The sequence below is a fragment of the Salmo salar genome, chromosome 02, assembly GCF_965601325.2.
Source record: "Salmo salar chromosome 02, fSalSal1, whole genome shotgun sequence".
In the NCBI taxonomy this organism is placed as follows: domain Eukaryota; kingdom Metazoa; phylum Chordata; class Actinopteri; order Salmoniformes; family Salmonidae; genus Salmo; species Salmo salar.
Genome location: NC_138292.1, coordinates 64,431,386 through 64,455,283, shown reverse-complemented (window position 1 = coordinate 64,455,283; position 23,898 = coordinate 64,431,386). Strand labels below are relative to the sequence as shown.

Genomic DNA, 23,898 nt, shown 5'->3' with positions numbered 1-23,898 from the left:
CTACATTCTTTTGACACGTTTATTCTATTACAGACACTTCAATACATTCTTTTCAATTATATTATGTGAGCTAAACATTATTTATTTGTATTTTTTTATATATAAAACATTTTCTTAAAGTATTGTTTTTAGAGAGTACTAATGTTACTGTCCCCACTACAACAAAAAATACTTAAATACATGTAATTTTGTCCTTGAAATATTTAATTGAAATACTGTCGAATTCCATTCATTCCAATGGAGGACTGCTCCTACTAGAGAGTGCCAATGCATCCCTGACCCCTTGAACACAATGCGACTTTTGTGCGTCTAGACATGTCTTTTCAATGGATTCTTCAATCTCCAATGCGATTCTGATAGCAGAAGTCACATGTAAGGGTCAAGTGTAGACACAGCCATAGACTTGCATGTTTTTTCAAAAAGGAACGACAGCTTTTTGGAAATGTTGAGATACTTGTTTGGAAAGTGTTGGGAAAATTCCTTATCAACGTTTTGTTGTAATAAGGTTGATTGAGACGGAATCAGCCTTTTCATAACGAGCTGCCATCTGATTGGTCCTCACTAATTAGACCTAATTCATTGCCCTGCAGTTGATTTTACCTGCGTGTTGGCCTCTATGCGCAGAAGCATCAATCTGGCGATGTCTTCCGAACAGAAGAGAAACATAGTTGTGTTTTTATGTATAATAACTGTAGCTTTTTCCTAACTTGATGTCCTGTGGTGCGTTGAGTGTAGAAAAGTTTACGATTCTCAATGGTTTTAATGCGGATCATGAAAAGGCGTCAAATGCTGACAGAGAGCCGAGGATCAACACAAAACAAGACGCCAAACACAAACCTGAGTACCTGGGCGGACTGGCCGTTCTTCGGCGCAGTCTTCGACCCACTGTTAATAAGTCCAGCATTCAAGAACAGAGTGCAGAGTCCATTGACGTTAGTGAGAACTATATAAATTATTCGAGTCAACCCAACATTGATCTAAAGTCAACTGATTTGCGGGCGCCTTTGAATGTGCGTAATGGTTTCAATGTCCAGAAAAGATCTCTGGATTACAATGCTGGACATCAGGCAGTCTTAAAAGGTGAATCTGTTTCTATTGTTAGATTAAAGTGTAATAGTCACATGTACCTTGTAATTACACCTGCACCCTGTAATGTGAATCTTTAACTCTGACTTCCAACAATGCAGGTCAAAGTGAAATTAAAACAAATGTAATAATAAAGAATATAAATAAAATGTATACATAACACTAACAATGGTAAATGTTCATTGGCAGGGTACATGTCTGTTAAGGAGAGGGCCAGGGGAGCTGTAGGCCGTCTCGATGTTTGTAGTCAGGCTTACTATTGTCGTGTCGTCAGCAAATTTGATGGAGTTGGAACTGCGTGAGGTCAAGCAGTCGTGGGTTAATATCACATATATTAGGATATCTTATCAGTAGTATATGCATTTTAAATTGGTGTTTGGGCATGGATAAAGATCTCTCCTTTTATCCAATAGGGTTTGAAGGCCACGGTTTTCAAGGGAAGGTCTATGGTCCATCAGCTGAGCACAACCCCCCCACTCCAGTGAATGGCTGTCGATGAGGCCTCTGGTCCAGTGTAATGACAACCTCATGATGTTCACTGCATCTGGACGAGGATACACGCATCTACTTGTGGATAGAGGTAAGCGTTGGAGACCCACCCAATATTTCTTAAAGACCTTTACCACAATGTGAAAGCATCAGTGACTTATGGAATATAATTAAATGGGATTGTTAGTTTAGTTGTGTCTGGGGCCAGGGGTGTATTTATTTAGCAAATTCTGTTGCAAAACGTTTTGCAACGGAAACCATTTACTCAAAACAGAATATTTTGCAATGAAAACTAGAGTTTCTATTGGACAAATTGAATGTAGGTCCCACCCCGTTTTGTTTAATTTGCGCTGTTTCCTCCCATTTGGTTCCTAGAGTGAACTAATTCTGTTGCAAACGTTTTGCAACGGAATCTACTAAATGAGTACACCCCAGTAGTTTTTCCTGGCAAGGTCATGTGGTCTGGAAACTCCTGGCCCTTAAGTATTCATTATGGAAACCATTTACTGTTTCTATGAGGCAAATGAGAGTTTATATTGGATAAATTCGGATAGGTTCCTGAATATTGAATATGCCCCTGTTTATCGTTCCAGCGGGCGCCTCTCCCATCTCCCTGTTCCAGCTGCCGCCGTCCTGTGGCTACCATGTGAAGACTACCTGGAGAGAGATGGTGATGATGGCACCATACGATGGATGCTACATCATGCAGGAGGTAGAATATTTTCCCCAGGTTGCTTAAAGCCAGGCCCCACACCCTCAAAGAAAGGGTAACCCCCCCCCCCCCCCCCCCACCCCAATCATATCACAATCCACTTTTACCAGTTGACTGTAGACCCAACTATACCTTTTTTGTATTAAAATGTTCGAAAATATTGTATTAAAATGTGCAAATGACGTGTTGTCATGAAATATGCACGCATTTGCATATCGTGCAAATACATTTCTGGACAACTTGAAGTCAGCCTAAAAATGCACATTCTGTCCAGAGCAGATTGTCTATTTTTCCAATGAAAAATGTATGTTTTTTTTTTGTTTTTTTTTTTTATATTTTTTTATAAACATCACCAATTTCTCTCTGGGTAAGTCTGGAGATTATACAGTGCATTCAGAAAGTATTCAGACCCCTTGACTTTTTACACATTTTGTTATGTACAGCCTTATTCTAAAATGGATTAAATGTAAGAAATTTCCTCATCAATCTACACACAGCACCCCATAATGACAAAGCGAAAACAGGTTTGGCAAATGTATTAAAAATACCTTATTTACATTGGTATTCAGACCTGTTGCTACGAGACTTGAAATGTAGCTCAGGTGCATCCTGGTTCCATTGGTCATCCTTGATGTTTCTACAACTTAATTGATGTCTACCTACATGATTTGGAAAGGCACATCTGTCTATATAAGGTCCCACAGTTGACAGTGAATGTCAGAGCAAAAACCAAACCATGAGATGAAAGGAATTGTCCGTAGAGCTCCGAGACAGGATTGTGTCAAGGCACATATCTGGGGAAGGGTAACTGAGCAATCGGGGGGAGAAGGGCCTTGGTCAGGGAGGTGACCAAGAACCCGATTAGTCTCTCTCTGAAAGAGCTCCAGAGTTCCTCTGAAGATGGAAGAACCTTCTAGAAGGACAACCATCTCTGTAGCACTCCACCAATCAGGCCTTTATGGTAGAGTGGCCAGATAGAAGCCACTCCTCAGTAAAAGGCACATAACAGCCCGCTTGGAGTTTGCCAAAAGGCACCTAAAGGACTCACAGACCATGAGAAGCAATATTCTCTGGTCTGATGAAACCAAGATTGAACTATTTTACCTGAATGCCATGCGTCATGTCTGGAGGAAACCTGGCACCATCCCTACGGTGAAGCTGAGAAAAGTGAGTTGGCGTGTGGGTAGTCTGACTTTCGAGAAATGGCAGTTAGTCAGTACACTGAAATTAGACTGCCAAATGCCTATTTAGACCAAATCACAATCTCTTCAAAGTAAGTTACTAAATATAGTCCAGTTTGTAACACTCTATGAAATGGATTTTTAAATTGTGTAATTTAAAGTAATGAGATTTGAAATGATTGACCTATGTCCATTTTAAGTGCTTAAAATGAATTAAGGTTTACTGTAGTTTGATAAACTCAAGAGAATTTTACATTTATTTTTTACTTTTTAAAAATACTAATATTAATGAACCAAAATATCAACATCTCAAAATGAATACTGTAGGTAGCTGCAAAAATGTCCTTTCAGCCTGTGGTGCCTGGCCTTGATGCTCTGTTCCTCATAGAAACCTTCAGTCAGATTGCCTCCTGTCCATTCACTCTACAATCCACCCTGCTTTTGTACATACTAGAACATCAGATTAATCACTGTCTGTGCTCTTTGTCTCTCTTCCCTCTCTTCTTCACTCCCCCCCCCCCCCCCCCCCCCCCCCCCATCAGCATGGTAGTTATGTCCTGCCCATGCTGTGGTGGGGCAGCCCTGTGAAGATCATCTGCACAGTCCCCCACCCTGACCCCCGACCCCACCCTGTCCCCCCAAACTCTGTCCCCTCAGTACTCTGCTCCCACTTTGGCATGGCCATCCAGATACACGGAGGGGAGGAGGTCATACACACACTACAGGTCATAGGTGAGTTGGCTTGATCTGCTCATGTTCCCATTTGGATTATGACTGATTCATTCTCTCTCTGTCCCTAACAGAGAACGGCGAGTGGGTGCCGTTTGTGTCTAAAGAGTGTGCCTACCAAGTGGAGTCCCACTCAGAAGACCTCATCTTTTATGTTCCCTTTACAGCCCCATGTGTGACCATCGGAGTAAGTTGTAGGAAGTTGATACTCAATCATTCAATTTAACTTCGAGTCCACTCTAGCATTGAATTGAGCTTATATATAAATAAAATGTTTCCTCTTCCAGAATGGAGTTCATCGACTGGTCCTATTGGACGGCCAGGACTTCATCCTCTCCTGCCCCTCACACCACCCACCTCCATTTCCCTTCTTTCCCTCGCCTCCATTTTCTCAACCCTTCTCTCATGGTGACCCGCAGCAGCAGATACCTGACCCTGTGACTTTTGCTCCCTCCACCAGCCCTCCCCTTACCTCTCCTCCCATCACCCCATATACTCAACTCCCAGCCCAGGAACAGATGCCCCAACTTCCAGCGTTCCCCCACCACCTCCCTCATGGCATGTATCCCCATTTCCCTTACGGTGGAGCTGGTTATCACCCTCTCCTCCACCCTGGTCACGATCCATACCCTGGCTCCCATCAGCTTCTCCCAGGGAGATACCCAGGCCAGCAGCCCTTCTTCCCCATGGGGCCTGGGACTCACCCCTACGCCTCTGGAGACCACCGTGACTCCTTTTACCTCTCCCCGCCCCCTACCCACGATCCCATGCTTCACTATTATAATAAAATCACCCCTGGTGTCCACCGTCCTTCTGTTGTCTATCCTACTCCTCTTATAGCTATCCGACCACTGCCTCCCGCCGCTTATACCAAACCTCCTCCTCCTCCCGCCGCTTATACCAAACCTCCTCCTCCTCCCGCCGCTTATACCAAACCTTCTCCTCCTCCCGCCGCTTATACCAAACCTTCTCCTCCTCCCGCCGCTTATACCAAACCTTCTTCTCCTCCTCCCGCCGCTTATACCAAACCTTCTTCTCCTCCTCCCGCCGCTTATACCAAACCTTCTTCTCCTCCTCCCGCCGCTTATACCAAACCTTCTCCTCCTCCCGCCGCTTATACCAAACCTTCTCCTCCTCCCGCCGCTTATACCAAACCTTCTCCTCCTCCCGCCGCTTATACCAAACCTTCTCCTCCTCCCGCCGCTTATACCAAACCTTCTCCTCCTCCCGCCGCTTATACCAAACCTTCTCCTCCTCCTCCCGCCGCTTATACCAAACCTTCTCCTCCTCCCCCCGCCGCTTATACCAAACCTTCTCCTCCTCCTCCCGCCGCTTATACCAAACCTTCTCCTCCTCCCCCCGCCGCTTATACCAAACCTTCTTCTCCTCCTCCCGCCGCTTATACCAAACCTTCTTCTCCTCCTCCCGCCGCTTATACCAAACCTTCTTCTCCTCCTCCCGCCGCTTATACCAAACCTTCTCCATATTATACCGAACAACCTCCACCTCTTGATACTGAACCTGTTCTTCCTATAACACCTACTGCCATTGAACGTCGTTCTTACCCCATTGTTACCGGATCTCCTCCTCCCCCTTCTGGATCCAAACCTTCATCACCTGTTTTCCAACCTCCAAAACCACCTGCAGATCCAAATGACCCATATGGGGTCCACATGACCATCAATCAGGCCCTGATTACTGAAGAGCCCATGTCTGCTACTGGGAGCCCCAATCCGGATCCCTATACCCAACCTCCTAAATGGCCTGTGGGTCCATACTATTACCCCTATGGTCCTTACTACCCCCCATTTGGTCCTCACATTACCCCTTCATACCCATCTACTACCCCTTACCTACCCCAGGGCCTAGCCCAGTCATGGCTAGTCCTCCCCAGACTCTCCCTTCAGGTCCTCAGGACCCTACAATGCCCACAGTCTACCCACCCCACCACTACCCTCAGCCAGTCACCTGCTCTCCCTCTGCCCATACCATCTGTAGCTATGACCCATATCCCGTGGATGTGCCACACTACCAGCCACACCATCCATATCCTCTCTACCTGACGCCCAGCCCCCCTCTGACCACCCCGGCCCTTCCTTCCACAGGTACAGCTCTGCCTGGTGCTACTCAACCACCCCAGACCTCACCAACCACCCCCTCACCCTCCTCCAGGACCATATCTACCACTACTACTCTCACTCCTTGGATGTCCATCCTCACCCCTACTCTCCCCCCTCAGCCCTCCCTCTCTCCTGGGCTCTCCCCTCGGCCATCCCTCCGCTGTCTAGCAGGACAGATGATGGTGTCGCTGCCCTCTGCTCTCCTGGACTCCATCCAGGTCAAAGGTCAGAATGTCCCTCTGCTCGCCACATGGTCGGTGTTAGTGATGTCCAGAAACACAATGGGCCTTCCCTTATTTGATGTACTAACTGCTGCATTGATTGCTTCATTGTGTATCTATAAAGAAATGGATTTTAGACCCCTGTCTTTCCTCCAATTGTGACGTGAGCTGCTGTGTAAATTGACCATATGACCCAATCAGGAAGAACACACGGGCCCATGATTCACTTTTATTACATTAATGCTCACTGACTTGCATGTGAATTGCATTGCTCTTTTCAGATCAGCTGAATGGCTGGGTGTCTATCTCCAGTGCCCCGGCGGCTTGTAGATACATCCTGCAGATGAGTAAGGGTGGTGGAGTGATCCTCCATTCCCCTCTCCCTGCCTGCCACAGCCAGGCTATGGTGAGTCCCCCAGAACTTAATTCTGGGTTGTATTCATTTCTGCACAGAGTAGAAAATGAAGCAAAGCGTTTTGCAACGGGAAATGAGTTCCTTATTGGACAGGTTCAGATAGTCCCTCCCTGTTTGTCAGTTTTCTTCCATTTGTTGCTTGGTGAATATAACCCTGTTTTCATTTTTAAGTATTTGCTGTGAAAATGGACCTCAGTCTCCTATTTTGATGTGGCCCATTGAAGTTGTTGGTTTTGGCTGTTAAACCCAATGTTTCCTCTTTTTTTATTTATATATTATTTATTTATTTCATCCAGGCCCTCAACCCACACCAGCTCTCCCTCCCCCTGAAGTTTTGGGACACAGTCCTGGGGCAATACAGAACTCTGGAGCTCCATTGCCCGTCAACTGTGACCCCATCACCCCACACCACTACCACGACCCACACCAGGCCTCCCACTCCCCCTAAGCCACACGTCTTCTGCTCTGCTCGCCACATGAGGGTGGAGCTTCCCCCAGGTCCCATATCTGGAATCGTTGTCAAGGGTAAGTGTGTGTCTGTTGGGATGGTGTGTGTTTCAGGTGCGTATGGTTGTCATCCCTGCATGAGTTGAATTCTAACATGGTTGAGAGGACGGACGCTTTTTTTTTTCTTCAGTTGATTGGGTTGGGGGGGAAAATGTGTTGGTTTGTGCAGTACCATACGCTGTTTCACCAGAACTGCAGCTTGGGCTTAAATGCAAATAATGGCTTTGTTAGACCAAATATGGGCCTTTTTATTTTCAAAATGTCTTAGTGATTGTGCAATAATGGCTACAAATCATTCTCAGACATCGAAGGGAATGAGATGAGCCTGATGGATGCCCCAAAGCATTGTGGGTATGTGGCAAGCAAGGGAAAGGATGGCATGATCACCCTTCAACTCCTGTCACATGACTGTCCAGGTGTGTTTTATGTGCTGATAAGGATCAGGTCCTCCCTGTCCATGTATTCTCATTCATTATGATCTAAAAGGCTAAACTGACTCCGATCTTTGGTCCTAACAGGGTAAAGAGCACCGCATGGATGTGATTTACTCCCAGTTGAACGGACAAAAAGGGAAGGCCCAGTTGTCCTGTCCAGTTTCCATACCAGTTTCTCATCAAGGTAGAAACATAACCGGTTATCCTCATTCTGATGAATGCTTTGATGGCTGACACGTCAGTCTTTTTACAATTGCTTCATTTGTTTTTAATGGTGAGCGAGCATTGAGCCTTACTTGTCCTGTGTTGTCTGAATGGAAATAAGGGGATATGTAGGATGTTATATCCAGCTCGTTCAGATTGCTGATCACTCCTGTCCATTGACATTTCCTGTGTATCCCCTGTAGAGTGTAACCTTCCCAGTGACCAGCGCCTCCCCTGCGGCCGCCGCCCTCTATCCCAGGCAGAGTGTCTCTCTCTGGGCTGCTGCTACAGCACCAAGCCCTCTGCCTGCTACTACTCCATGGATGGTAAGTATAACCCCAAATGAATCACAATTTGTATTTTCTTGATTCTTTTGTCCCCTCCTGACCTTCTCCAATGCAGGGAGAGAACACGAGGAATCAAGAAAATACAATTAAGATTCACCCCTGCAATGAATCTTAATTGTCTGAGATATATAGGGTCCCAATATCAGTCAAAACCTTGGGGAACGCCACTCTAGATCCATGACCTTTATATAACCTTTAGCTAACCCAGAGTGTATATATGTCCTTTCCCCAGAATGCACATTGGACCGCCACTTTGTCTTTTCGGTGCCCGCCTCCCTCACGGACCCCCCCTCTGTCCCCCCCGCCTTGCTCACTGCAGCTGGCAACCCCACCTGCGCCCCTCAGAGGGTGACTGCAGACTACGCCCTGTTCAAGATCCCACTGGGTGGCTGCGGGGCCCACAGATACGCGAGTGGCCCCTAATTATCTTCTTGTACAGTTTGAGTTCATTTTTTGAAGTCGGAGTTGATTAGCAATGGTTGGGACTCCATTAAGCCTCATGGGTTACTGAATGGGTGCACTTCATTAACATTTCTCTCAAATGTCAGAATCTGAATCAATTTGTGTGCTCTGAAGGGCGCTGGGCTTAAAGGAACATTCAGTCAAACTATATTTTGGTATTTGTTTCATTAGTCTACAGTTGATACAGTCCCACAATGTTTTGCATGTCAGCAATCAAGTTTTCAAGATATAAAACTTTCAAATACGTATGATGCGGCTGTATTTCTGCATGAGTTTCTGATTAAGAATGTAGATGCACATGAAAACATGAAGTGACCCATGGAACATGGCTCAGATTTTGTTTTCTTTTAACAGTTCTACTTGGTAAAGTCAGGCAGTGATTGATAACATCTGGGTAGGGTTCATGTAGCATAATATTTTGTAGTGGACAACATCAATCTGTGTTTGTAATTGGACAAGTTCAGTTTTAAAATGTTTTCTCCCTACTGAACTGGACCCTATTGTTCTAACAGGAGGTAGGCCAAACGGTAATCTACATGGTGGAGATCATCAACACGGTCCAGTCAATCACCCTCGACTATGGGACCATCACCAGAGACTCTCCTATCAGGTCAGTTATAAACCCCCACTGGGGTTTATAGGCTGTTAATTTCACATTTCACTGTTACTTGGCAAAGAAAAACGCATACCGATCAAACGAGAACAACAACAACAATAATTCAATGCATTATCTTATTGAGTGACGCATTGTATTCCATAGGAATGGAGTTTATATTTTTTCAGTGCCGGACTGCATGAAGTATCTGACTAATTCTGTAATCTGAGTTGTGACCTCCCTACCTGCTGTTTTCCTGTTGCTCCTAGGCTGCTGGTAGAGTGCCAGTACACTCCTGGCTCTGTGGTGAGTGTTGGCTTCCTGGTCAAGACCCCCTCCCTGGGCCCCTCCATTCAGGCCCAGGGTGTGTTGGGGGTCCAGCTCAGGATTGCCACAGTTACGCAGCTTTGGTTGCTCACACGTCTCACTCATTTTGCTGCTGTCGGTTTCTCGAACTCCACACTCCAAGTGGTAGTGGTCAGTCTTGCATGTAAACTTAGAAAGATCACTTTTAGAGCGTTTAACAGTATGTCAATTTGCTTTGAATGCCAAGAAACATTGTCAAGCACCTGTAAAGGATGAAGATTATTATATTACACATTAAAGTAACACCCTTTCCCCACTTCCGCTCCAGACGTGCAGTACAGTAGCTTCTACCCCCCAGTACCACCGGCCCCTGCAGATGCTCTTGGGTAAACCCTTACACCTTGAGGTGCGTCTGCTCAACCCCCCCCAGATGACAAAGTGGTCCTGCTGGTACACTACTGCGTGGCCTACCCCAGATCAGGACAGACTGTCTGGGTACTCCTCTATAATGGGTATGCTGCAGGGTTACCTTTGACCTTCTAGGCTCACACATGTCTGTGTTCAACAACAAGTGAGCTCAAAGTATTGGGACAGTGAAACTTTTTTTTTTTTAATTGTAAAATATATTTTTTCGGTTCTGTAATCCAGCACTTTGGATTGATACTATGAGGTTAACGTGCAGACTGTCAGATTTAATTTGAGGGTATTTTCATCCATATTGGGTGAACCGTTTAGAAATTACAGCACTTTTTGCACGTAATCTCCCCCTTTTTTTAGGGGACCAAAAGCATTGGAACAAATTCACTTGTGTATTATAGTCAACAGGTAAGTATTTTCTACCATATTCCTAGCACCCAATGATTACATTGAACTTGTTGGATGCATTTGCTCTTTGTTTTGGCTGTTCAGATTATATTGTGCCCTATAGAAATGAATGATAAATAATGTACTTTCACTTTAATTGTAAATAAGAATAGAATGTTTCTAAACACTTCTACATTAATGTGGATGCTACCATGGTTATGGATAGTCCTGAATGAATCGTAAGTGAAAGTTAGACGCACAAATATCATACCCCAAGATATGCTAATTTCATACTATTACAATAACAATAAATGACACACTAGATTATTTACCATGCATTTCTATTGGGCACAAAATCATCTGAAACACAACCAAAACAAACAGCAAATACATCCAACAAGTTTGAAGTGACATGCTTGATGTAATCATTGGGTGCTAGGAATATGGGATGTAATATTAAACTGACTACTTTAATACACAAGTGAATTTGTCCCCCCCCCCCAATTTAGGAGACAATGTACAAAAAGTGCTGTTCATCAAACGTTTCATCTGATATTAATGAAAATACCCTAAAATTAAAGCTGACAGTCTTCACTTAAACCTCAGTCATTGAATCGTTCATTTCATAACAACAAAGGTCACTGTTCCAAAACTTTAGTAGCTCACTAACGTTTGGGGTACAATTTCAAGTAATTCATTTTATATTATTTTACATTTACAAACTGCACACGTCAGTGGGCAGACCATCAAAGGGATGGAGGAAAAGGGAAGCATCTTCAGAAAGAGCTTTTCTTGTTCCCATGAATAACCACATTCTCGCCTCTGTAGATGTCCTAACCATCTGGACCCGGCCTCTCAGAAGTCTCACCCATCTCCTCCACCCCCACCCTTCCACCAAGGCCAGATACGAAGGTTCACCATCTCCACCTTCCAGTTCCTCACCTCTGGACAGACCCAGACATTGGAGGACCATGAAGAGGTGAGGGCTGCCCCTGCACTAGACCTTTAACTTGGAGCCAATGGCTGTTTTAAGTTTTAAAGTAGCCATCTTCCCCTGTTTTTTCTTTATTTTTATTTTTTTTCTTTCTTTGCTCCATTCTCAGTGATCTGGCAGGGCATGACAGGTTCCCGCCATTAATTTCACTTATCTAGCCCTTTAATCTATCAATGGTCATGAACAACAGGAGTCTTGAGACCTAGCCAAAGGCAAAAAAGAGGCTAGTAAAGCAGCACCTTCTGTAGGTGTGGCTGACTTGCTTCTCATCTGACCCTCCCTTTTCCTCTTCTCGCTCTCTCCTTCCCTCAGATCTACTTCATGTGTTCTACTGAAGTGTGTTCGCCGCTGGACGGCAGCCTGTGTGTAGAGGGATGCTTTGGCCAGTGACTGTAAGGAACCGCACGGACACAATGTTCAGCCGCTATGGCTACTGCAGAGCCCTGGTGAAAAGTAGTGCACAATATAGGGAGTAGGGTACCATTTGGGATGCATCCATAACTCACAGATTTGTATATATATTTTTAATTATTTAATTCCCAGAAATGGAGCAAATGGCTGACGTGTGGTGCCACACAGCAAAAATATGGTTTTGTAATTAAGGCTACTTGAATTATTTAAGAGGACTAATGCATTTCCTGTCTCTGTTCCACAGAGAAAAGATGGACAGAAAGCAATAGTCATGGAAGATTAACTGGTAGGATTTTCTTTGTCAGTGGAACAGATTCAACTTTACTGATACATTTCCATTGTAACTTCTCTTTCCTCCCTCTGTTTTCATCTCCAGGCCCAAGGCTGCTCGTTCACTACTAATAAAACCCCTTAAAAGGAGACTGTGTTTCTTGCTCCCAGGCAGTCTAGTCTAGTTTGGATGGCATGAAGCTGACTCCACGAGTGTTGTACTCAGTTGTTTATGTTCACACTGACTCCGCCTATGGAGGTTCTAGACAACGGCATGAATCAACATTCTGGATATCCAATATTGCTCCATACATTGTTTTGAATATAGGTTAGTATTTAGATAAGTTAGCAGACCTCTTCCATATTGCACATACATACATGCATACATAATATCAGCCTATAGTCATTAATTCCCATGAAGATCATTCGTTTTGACCACTGGGTGTCAGCCAAGCTCTAAACCAGGATAGAGAAGGCCTCCTGAGGTGCGCAACCGTGTTATAACCTCAATGGCACATTTTATGAGTAATGTCACATTTTGAAATGTTTTTTTTTATTCTACAGCACAGGTTAGTAGACTAGAGGCCTATTTTAAAGGAGGAGCACGCGAATCATGCGTCATTAATATTCCGCTGGTTAAAGATGTCCAGGTTCAAAATGCTGTGAAGATGAACATGGCCCTCACATGCCCCCCATTTTTAATTGTTTATAAGCACTGCGGCACACTGCGTTTTTTTTTGTGGCTGCCATGCTAGTGTGCGGTTTTTTTAGGGAGAGAACGGAAGATAGGAGGGCGCACGTCCAAGGGGAACGAGGGAGGGACCTACACGAGAGCACGGAGGGGGAGGGAAGATCATTTCCTTTCTGTAGTGTACACGCCGCAAGAATACACCGGGATAAGGACGAAAAATTACATAGGGAAGACGGTAAAGGAAATACCGCAGCCCTGTTGTCTTTTGTTTTGGGAATTCATCTAACACAGAACGGAAGACAAACACGGGGAGATGGTTCTTCAGGATTGACTTTCAATAACCCTCTCTACATGCGAAAAAGTCTGGCGAGTAGACTGAAAAAGGCAATAGCAGTCAGGGAAGACATGTTTAGTGATTTTAGTCCTGCGCTTGAGGTAGGATGTTGATGTATTTTCGTAAAATATGGCTCTCTCTGGCACAAATAAGGGGTCAACGGTGAATGGGCATATTATTCCAGGAGCAGTATCATTATGAAGTAGTCTAGTTAATTACTTAGGTTAATAACAAAACGATGAAATAGCCTAGGCCTTCTGCAGACTGAATATTGCTGTAACGTTAGTAGGCTAGGCCTAAACAAGGCTATGAACAGGTGAAAATTAACGTTAACAACTAATTTTGTATAGAATTTATTTGTAATCTGCATCGTATCAATGGCAGTAAGGGCAACACATTTACAATTTTAAAGAAACAAGTAGTTATTAGTTATATCGAATTTCTTGATCAGATTTTATACATCTGATCATCTTTTAATATCAAGGGTTGCATAACAGTGGCTACATAGGGACAGACTATATAAAACCACACTGTTTCTTACAAACATAATTTTGACCACAGAAAAGAGTTCGACAGAGGCCAAGGTAGAAAGGATAGGTGGATATTTTAGCATTAGACAGGGAACATCAGACGTTTTTAAATGTTAATGTCGAACGACACAACATCAATCATGCTGCCTGTATCTCGGGCTATCATGGACCGGGATCGAGAGCTCCAGGACACAATGGCCGGGGTGCATCCCAACTCGACCGGGGCTTCTGGCGCAGCTGTCCGGGGAATGAAGCGAGGAGACCCAGCATCTGACGCGCAGACGTCGGCAGCTCTTGTGGAATCGGCCGGGGCAGAGTGCAAGCGTCCCCGGATTGACGGATCTGGAGTAGTCGCAGAGGTCGGCCAGGTGAGAAGGAACCGAGAGAGGAGTGGGCATTTGAATTGCTCTGTTTTTCGAATTAATACGCCCACTGGCATGCTTTACAGCCAAAACACAAAGCAAAGCGCTGTTATAGATAGATCTCAAACTGGTGTTTTCATGTCAGAAAGGCTGCTAATAGCCTAATTATTCGCTACTGTAGACATAACCACACATGGCACAGGAAACATCATGCTAACCCAAACTATTTAATCTAGCACTCGAATGAGGTCGCTAGGCTAATTATCTTCCGACCATTTTAATCTATTTATTGGTGTGATTAATTAGCGTGTCGCCAGAGAGAGAGATCGGTGTACGAGTTGGCCCGCACAATAGCCTACTAGTAGTTTACAGTATCCTATCTGCATTTTAGCTCTCCGCGGACTCGGCAAGCAATATATAGCCTATTAATATCGATGACTACGGAGGCTGCTACAATGTTGCCATGTCTTTTGAAGTGTACTCAAAACTTACATTTTCCTGAAACGATACAATGCTTCAGATGTCCTTTGTTATTGTAGGCCTATTTAACGACTTAGTTATGCAGGCTATGCTCTTTCTCCAGCGGTACATTATTATGCTCCGTCGAAAGCAGCGGCATTTGGCCTCTATCACTGAGAAAAGCATGTTTTCAAAGAGCAGGAATGCAAACTAAAGTAACCTTTGTTATGCTAAAACAGTCGTACTTCGTCTGGCGTCTTGGTGTTAATAGTATTTGGTTTATAATGGGAGTGAAATGTTTGCCTGTGTGATTTAGGGGGGTTGGGGTGGGGGTCCTTAAACAAAGACGTCCCATTCCATGACTGGGATACAATCACTGCCTTTCGTGTATTTAGTCCTCCTGTAACAAGTCAAACCCACATGCTTTAGGTCTATTGCACTTGGCGGTGACATTTACCACTTAATGATGCAATTGATGGAACTGCCAGTATCATCACAACAGATTTATTTCAACCAAATCAAATTGACCCAGCTACCCAGTAATTTTCAGTGTTGTTGTCAAATACCCACATTTCCACATCTCTAGAGAAATACATAGGCAGGATGTCACGTGACACACTAAATGTATCACGTTGCATTAAGTTGCAGCGGGAAGTTAACCAATCCATCAGAAGGTAAAATGCCCTTCTCTCTGCCATTGTAAGTAGCGGTAATGGAGGGGAATTGGCCAGTTTGCTGCCCTCGTGTAATAGTGGGGGAGACTGTCTTTAGAGGCAGTTCACCACTATACTTTCCTACAGGGGTGCTGAAAGACAATCTTATAGCTCTAATTCACTTAAAACAGACAGCATGGAAGGTGGTGTGTGTGTGTGTGTGTGTGTGTGTGTGTGTGTGTGTGTGTGTGTGAGGGAGGGGTATGGATCAATGTTCCCGTGGCTCCTAAAAAGGTATTGAAAGTCTGCGGGTTGCTATTGCCCTTGTAGATCCCCCTCCACTTGTAGATCCCCCTCCACCCCTCCCTGGTAGATCCCCTCCCTGGTAGATCCCCTCCCTGGTAGATCCCCTCCCTGGTAGATCCCCTCCCTGGTAGATCCCCCTCCACCCCTCCCTCGTAGATCCCCTCCCTGGTAGTAGGGAGCAGATTTGCCCTATCACCAGCAGTAAAGAGGCTTTTTTTCCGCTAGGCTAACGGGATCACCGCTCATTCAGGAGGGGGCATTAGAACCACACTGATCCCTATCTACAGGGGGAGGATTAATCACACACACACTGCATAATGCAGACGGTAGAGCTTAGTATCATATTTTGGCTACAAAAGCCGGTGATGTACATTTATTGCCGTTGCTTTAAATTCCTATTGTCTATTGTAATCAATAGGCTTTCACAGTATTATCATGCAGACTGTTCATTGTTACTACATTAGATTGAGTACTGTTAATACTTTTCCACTTAGTGAATACCTGGTACCGGTGCTGTGTTCCTATTCCCCTGACATGACGCCTCCATTAATATTTCAGCTGAAAGTAGGTTAAGAGATATTAAACGCTCCTTCCTTAAACGAGAGTGGCGCTAAGCTTTCCAAGAAATGACTTCATAAATGCATGCTTGCATTTCTCCAAATCTAACTTCGTTCCCCTTCCCGGCCTCACCCCCTCCCGGCCTCTCCCCCATGGGCAGGATGAATCATGGAAAGTGTTGTGTTTATACGTGACGTTATTCCTTTTTAAGGAGACAAGTAACTGGACATGTCTCACACTCATCTCGTTCTCTCAACATTTCCGCTGTCTTTCTTTCTCTCCCTCTCTTTCTGTCTTTCCCCCTACTGAGTGTTATCACAGAATGTTTGGCACGCTGCTCATCACACCACGTCATGACCTCTGACCTCTGGTTAATGCCAGTAGAATGGGATGTGGTGATAATGGTGATAAGCCATCCATTTCCACCATCGCACGACAGAGGACCGTCAGCCATTGCACACTTTGTCATAGACACTATTAAAGTTAGTGTGTGTGTCTCAAATGGGACCTTATTTCCTTACATAGTGCTCTACTTTTGACTTTTGGTACCTATTCCCTAATAGGGAATAGCGTGCTTGTGCTGTTTTACACATTGAAGTCACAAAAGTCCTTATCATTAATCTCATCTAGTTCTTATCATTAATCTCATCTAGTTCAGTCATAACAATAAAAGCTCTAACCCTGAATGGGTAGTTCACTTATGAAGCTGCTATTTCATATTCTTACCCTGCAGCTGCCTAGGTCTTTGAAAACCTCCTTCATATTTCACTTTGGCTGCAATCCAAAATGCATGGGTTAGAATTAGAATAAGAACAGCAAATTGAGATTTTGGAGATGACGAGGTTGTCGGATAAAATTTGATTCCGTATGCAGAGCTCCCTGCGTCTGTCACGCAGCTTACGACCCGGGTCCCGAACCTAATAGGGACACACCTGGGGTGACAGCGGCCAGGATGAATGACTGGACTACAACATTAATGTAGGTGGAGGAGCACAGAGCAGCAGACCTGGGTTTAAAGCGATTTGAAATCTTTCAAATGCTTTATGCGTTTGCTCTAGTCATGCCCGGAGAGACAGATGGGCCGGGTTTACACATTTGGGGCTATTCAATTGGTCCATTAAAGTCAGGCAAGCTCAGTCAAGCAGAGATGAAATGATTTGGAAATTGGAATGATTTTGAATAGTGTTTGAACCCAGGTCAGCAGAGTAGTGAGCAGCAGCACTTAGATGTACTTTTATTTCAGTCCACCCGACCGAAATAGAATGAAACGTCAGCAAGAAAAATGTTCTCTCCTGCTGTGAGTTTGAGAATATTTATTTAGTTTTGGTCCCATTTCTCTCCGAGAGGATGATGACGGTCTCCTCCATCGGGTTCACTGACTCAACCCCAAGTTGTTTATTTTGGGTTCTGTGTAGCAGGGGTTCATTTGTTATCAGTGTATTACAGGTCGACATTGTCTTGATAAACTGATCTAGAATCAGATTTTTCTGCCCCAGTTCTAGCATCAACCTTCAGCAGTAACAGTTCAAACTGATCCAAGAGCTGCACATACAGGCAACATCCACTAAAACCAGTTAAAGCCCCTCTAAAAGCATAGGACTATAAGTGTAGGTTTTCTGTGTCAAGGGACAAGAATGGGAAGTATAGAGCGCTAGAATATACTATTGGATCCTCTGGCTGGCTATGAGGCTTAATGTAAGGGCTCTGTGGTTAAAATGGAGTCACATCCTACTGAGTGCCTCATGCCTTCTTGGCCCTCTAGTTCTTTGGGAAAAATGGAATAAAATTTGATGTGGTTTCAACTTGGAGTCGACTCCGTAAGAAAGTGATCCTGTATCAAATGAGTGAATAACCAGGTGGCCTGTGAAATGAAGGCATCGCCACCACACACGCCCTGTGGTTTTGGGAGGGCACTGGGTCCATGTGTACAAGGGATTACCACAATCCTGTGAACTGGTGACGTGAGTGAGAAATTTGGACCATTGGAAGTAACTGAACTCCTGTTCACGTTGACACACACACACACACCTTGCCCTTCTCAACCCATACCTCTGTTTTGGGTCCTTTTTCACCTCCATCAAGCCCTATCCCATTCCCTACCCCCCGGAGTCCCCCTTTCCGCTCCCTCCTTTCACCATCTGTTGACTTCAAGACATCTTGTTACTTTCTCCTGATTGCTCTCTCCCTCTCACTCTCTTTTTCCCTCCTTGAGTTTGTCCTCTGCTTTTATTCAGCTTCTCCTCTAAACAGAAATAGCCCATTAATTTGTCCATTTGACAAAGACAGAAGGCATAAGTAGAAGAAGCATTTACATACTTGGATGGTTTCTTAAAAGGCTGCAGATGCTAGATGGAGTCAGTCTAGTAGATTAACTGTAATGTGTGGGGATAGCACAACGTGTGTGTGTGTGTATTTATGAGAGTATTTTGGGTCGTTGTGTGCTTTTAGATTATAGCAAAGCTGTTATCCAGAGAGCATGTGTGTGCATGCGTGTCTGAATGTGAGTGAGTGTGCGTTTGTGTTAGTGTTTATCTGAGTGGACATGTTCCGTTCAGACAGCTCTCCTTTTCCCTCCTCCTCTACTCTCCTCTTCCCTCCTTCTCTACTCTCTCCTCTTTTCTCCCCCTCTCCACTCTCTCCTCTCTTTTCTCCCCCTCTCCTATTCCCTCCTCCTCTTCCCTCCTTCTCTACTCTCTCCTCTCTTTTCTCCCCCTCCTTTTCCCCCCTCCTCTCCTCAAGGAAATTAAGTGCATGACTCTGCTTATGTATGACTTACTGTCTTTGTTCTTGTTTGCATCCCAAATGGCACCCTATATAGTGCACTGCTCTGACCAGGGCCATAGGCACTTTGTAGGGAATAGGGTGCTATTTGGCACGGAGTCCTTGTCTCCTTTGGACTGTTTTTTTAACCCCATTTCTCTCCATCTAGCCCGGGTTCCTCCCTCACTTTCCACTCCTCCCTCCTTTTCATCCCTTCATTCTCCTCGATCGCCCTCCTTTTTTTGAGCTATTCCAGAAATATTTATTCCAGATGTGATTTTTACCGTCTCGCCCCGGCCCTTCCCCCATAGATCTTTCAACATAATTATCCGATTACGCGGTGCCCCTTAAAAAATGTGTCTGGATTTGACTAGTATTATTGCATGTCTGCCTTCATGACTACAACACAGTTCAGGGAATTTACCCTCCGTTTCAAATAGATGTTTATACTTTATTCATGTTAGTCAGGCTTCTAAAAGGCAATTAATAATTTACTGTTGCCTCAAAAGTCTGTTCTCGCTAAGTACATTTTTGGCTCTCCAGGACACTTACTCAAACGGCAGCGAACGAGCATAGCAACTCTACTTTCTACTTTTGAATTTCATAAAAAGTATTGTGATGGAGTGTTTGTGTAACAGCGCCTGTGGCTTGAGGTAGATGGCTACAGCGTTCATTGTGAGGGCTCAAGTTGTGATGCGCGTGGAGCAAAGTGCTCCCTCCAGGGACAACACAGGCGAGGGACATTGGTTCCAGATGAAAGGGAGATGAGGGAGGAGGAAAACAGAAATGAGAGATGGTTTTGATGTAGCGATACACAGCCAAGCCTATGTTTTATTCCCCTCAAACCGAGCGTATAGTAATTGCTGTAAAACCAACTCATCCCGTATTTTGATAGAACACTGCATAAATGCCAGTACATGGTGTTATGCGTGTAATTAACATCGGGTAACCTAACATTAACTGATAGCACAAGGGGGGGTATAGGAAAGCTTAATGAGGACACTAGGCAATTACTCACCAAATATTTGGTAGCTAGCCTACATCTCTCTCTTTCCATTTTCTCTCTTTCTCTTGCAACACCACCCCCACCAATTATAACGGAGCAAATAAATGAGAGGAATCTGACAGCGGGTTGCATCAGGGCAGATGATGTGAGGGAGGCAGTATACTCCATGACACTTGTGACCTATTTCTGATTTAAGCGCTGCGGTGAGTCTCTCTCTTTTTCTCCCCCTCCTCGTCCCTCGTTCTTTCTCTTCCTGTCCTCTTATCTCTCCTAACTAACACACAATAGCTCCACTGGCGTGAGGAGAGAGAGGAAGAGGACACACCAGGACAATGAGTGGAGGAGCTAGCTACAAGAGTGTGTGAGGCACAGGCAGATTTAATTTGATTAGTGTGGCCATTAATGCATCAATTAACTAGAACATGGAATATACTGGTGAGGAGAGAGCGATGATTGGCTGGAAAGAGAGAATAAAGGAGTGAAGATTATACAACTTAAAACGGACACAAAAAAAACCGGGTCAAACGTTGATGTAAAAAATGATAATAATTTTGGTGACCTTTTGTTTTCGGCCAGACAGACTAAATAAATACATTTTTCTTGTTTTTAAATGTCTGCTCTCTTCTCTTTCAGAACAATGACCCCCTGACCCTTGGTTACCATGGATACCCAACCCACAGTCAGGTAAGACTACAGTCTCCTTAACATAATTGCATACATGTGAGACATTTGCATATTGTATGATATATTTTCATTATCTTATGTCCTCCGTTGTCCTCTTCCATATATGGGCAACGACATATTGAAGTTATTTTCTAAGATCTTCAAGCCACAAGGTGGTGATGTGGATTCGGATCATTTCTGATTGGGAGCCTGACAACTTCATATAAGGGAAAGGGGGATACCTCGTCAGTTGTACATCTGAATGCATTCAACTGAAATGTTTCTTCCACACATAACCCAACCCCCCCTGAATAACCTTCTCTATTTAAGTTTACTCTTTGTAAATATGGCTTTACATTAGGTATATGGTTGCTCTAGGTTTATTTTTATTTCCTGTTTGCCCTTGGATAGACATAAAATATGGTAGGAATTTCAATTCAATATCAAGATAAGCACATGGATACGGCATGGATGATGGAGAAGAGCTATCCTGCCTGTAGCTTCAATTTCTCCCTCACTATTCTAAAACATAATAGTTTGTTTTGAGTATATACTACAGCGTTTTGCCTATATGTATGTATGTGTGTGTGTGTATGTATATGTACAGTTGAAGTCTGAAGTTTACATACACCTTAGCCAAATACATTTAAACTCAGTTTTTCACAATTCCTGACATTTAATCCTAGTAAAAATCCCGTTTTAGGTCAGTTAGGATCACCACTTTATTTTAAGAATGTGAAATGTCAGAATAATAGTGCAGAGTGATTTATTTCAGCTTTTATTTCTTTCATCACATTCCCAGTGGATCAGAAGTTTACATACACGCAATTAGTATTTGGTAGTATTGCCTTTAAATTGTTTAACTTGGGTCAAATGTTTCGGGTAGCCTTCCACAAGCTTCCCACAATAAGTTGGGTGAATTTTGGCCCATTCCTCCTGACAGAGCTGGTGTAACTGAGTCAGGTTTGTAGGCCTCCTTGCTCGCACACGCTTTTTCAGTTCTGCCCACACATTTTCTATAGGATTGAGGTCAGGGCTTTGTGATGGCCACTCCAATACCTTGACTTTGTTGTCCTTAATCCATTTTGCCACAACTTTGGAAGTATGCTTGAGGTCATTGTCCATTTGGAAGACCCATTTGCGACCAAGATTAACTTCCTGACTGATGTCTTGAGATGTTGCTTCATACATAATTTTTCTTCCTCATGATGCCATCTATTTTGTGAAGTGCACCAGTCCCTCCTGCTGCAAAGCACCCCTACAACATGATGCTGCCACCCCGTGCTTCACGGTTGGGATGGTGTTCTTCGGCTTGCAAGCCTCCCCCTTTTTCCTCCAAACATACGATGGTCACTATGGCCAAACAGTTCTATTTTTGTTTAATCAGACCAGAGGACATTTCTCCAAAAAGTACGATCTTTGTCCCCATGTGCAGTTGCAAACCGTAGTCTGGCTTTTTTCTATGGTGATTTTGGAGCAGTGGCTTCTTCCTTGCTGAGCAGCATTTCAGGTTATGTCGATATAGGACTCGTTTTACTGTGGATATAGATACTTTTGTACCTGTTTCCTCCAGCATCTTCACAAGGTCCTTTGTGTTCTGGGATTGATTTGCACTTTTCGCACCAAAGCACGTTCATCTCTAGGAGACAGAACGCGTCTCCTTCCTGAGCGGTATGATGGCTGCGTGGTCCCATGGTGTTTATACTTGCGTACTATTGTTTGTACAGAGGAACGTGGTACCTTCAGGCGTTTGGAAATTGCTCCCAAGGATGAACTAGACTTGTGGAGGTCCACAAAAAAAAAATCTGGGGTCTTGCCTGATTTTCTTTTGATTTTCCCATAATGTCAAGCAAAGAGGCACTGAGTTTGAAGGTAGGCCTTGAAATACATCCACAGGTACACCTCCAATTAACTAAAATTATGTCAATTAGCCCATCAGAAGCTTCTAATGACATCATTTTCTGGAATTTTCGAAGCTGTTTAAAGGCACAGTCAACTTGGTGTATGTAAACTTCTGAATTGTGATACAGTGAATTATAAGTGAAATAATCTGTCTGTAAACAATTGTTGAAAAAATTACTTGTCATGCACAAAGTAGATGCCCTAACTGACTTGCCAAACTATAGTTTGTTAACAAGAAATGTATGGAGTGGTTGAAAAACACGTTTTAATGACTCCAACCTAAGTGTATGTAAACTTCCGACTTCAACTGTATGTATAATTATTTTATTTTGAAATAATTTTGGGGGTCTTTTTCAATGTAAACTTGAACCAGATATAAAGTATTTGCCACCGCTGCTGAAATAAATCCTAGTGGAAACACTACTAACTGAGATACAAACTGTTTGCGTGTGTGTGTGCCCTGCAGTCAACACAGCCCATATGACAATAAAAAAAATACATAGGGGCCTACCTCATAAATGTGTGTGTGTACCGTATGTCCAGTGTGTTTACCTGGGTGTGTTTTAGAGGCTGATTGTGTTATTAGGTGGTTTAGTTGGTGTTGGTAATCCTCAGATTATCCTCCATTCATCCTCCATGCTCTTTCCATAATCCCCTCATCCCTCTCTCTTTATCCCTCGCTCCCTCGCGCTACGGATGCCGTGTAACATCATTCATCATGAACGTTTTACATGGTTGACAATGTATGCATGGAATTAGAATTACTAGAATGGATATTCCCATTCCACTCCACTATCTATACATCTCTATATCCTTGGTTGTTGTTCTGTGGCCAAATAGAAGAATACAGACTGTCCTCATGTCCACTTACTGTATACCTCTGTGTAGTGTGGAATGACAGCTAAAGGAAAACGATGGCATGGTGTCTTTTAACTGAAAATACTTACAATTTGTCCATTCTTAAATTACTCTTCCTCAAGGAAGCAGTATAGAGGAAAAAGCCATTTGGACCACGGCGGTATCGTGAGGGGATGTTGGCCTGAAGAGGTTAAAAACTTGAGATGATGAGAAGTCGCTCACAAAGCTCCCTGGGGGAGAGCTGCTAAACTGTCACTGACAGCATGAGACGAGGTGATCAAAGACTTTCCGATGGAAGAGCCTAGAGAGTGTCACGCAGGAGACGAAGAGACAGTGTGAGGAAAAACAGAAAGGAGAGGAAGGAGGGAAACAAAGCTCTTTCGCTCACTCTGTAGTCTCTCTCTCTTTAGTCTCCCAGTGGTGCGAGCAGCCCCAGTTTAACTCACCTACATGGAGAGAAGGAGAACATGGGGGAGGGAGATACTGCGACACGGAGAGAGAGAAGTAGGGGAGGGGAAAGTTTGCAGGT

General features: G+C 44.0%; 2 protein-coding genes across 4 annotated transcripts in view; both read left to right on the top strand.

Moving 5' to 3' along the window:
- Positions 1-607: 607 nt before the first annotated feature.
- Positions 608-6,390, top strand: LOC123737624 (uncharacterized). The gene is made up of 6 exons (XM_082965872.1): positions 608-1,080; positions 1,500-1,666; positions 2,169-2,287; positions 4,011-4,200; positions 4,272-4,384; positions 4,485-6,390. Exons 2-6 carry the CDS (start codon positions 1,582-1,584, stop codon positions 6,258-6,260), a joined length of 2,283 nt encoding a protein of 760 aa, XP_082821998.1. The 5' UTR covers positions 608-1,080; positions 1,500-1,581; the 3' UTR covers positions 6,261-6,390.
- A 6,547-nt stretch (positions 6,391-12,937) lies between these two features.
- The window catches only part of LOC106589218 (RNA binding protein fox-1 homolog 2-like), a 33,401-nt gene continuing 22,440 nt past the window's right edge, over positions 12,938-23,898 (top strand). Inside the window, exons 1-2 of one of the 3 annotated variants that reach the window (XR_014381663.1) lie at positions 12,938-14,210; positions 20,580-20,630. Coding sequence is in view for 2 of the 3 variants with exons in the window: in XM_045707478.2 (XP_045563434.1) it covers positions 13,953-14,210; positions 20,580-20,630 (309 nt within the window). In the remaining variant the exon portion in view is untranslated. The remainder of the gene's footprint in view (positions 14,211-20,579; positions 20,631-23,898) is intronic. The other 2 variants (XM_045707478.2, XM_045707475.2) reach the window with 2 other exon arrangements.

Coding starts and splice junctions, on each gene's coding strand:
- LOC123737624 (XM_082965872.1), top strand. CDS start 1,582: ATGAGGCCTCTGGTCCAGTGTAATGACAACCTCATGATGTTCACTGCA. Junction 2,288..4,010: donor GATGCTACATCATGCAGGAG/GTAGAATATTTT, acceptor CCCCCCCATCAG/CATGGTAGTTATGTCCTGCC. Junction 4,385..4,484: donor CCCCATGTGTGACCATCGGA/GTAAGTTGTAGG, acceptor TTCCTCTTCCAG/AATGGAGTTCATCGACTGGT.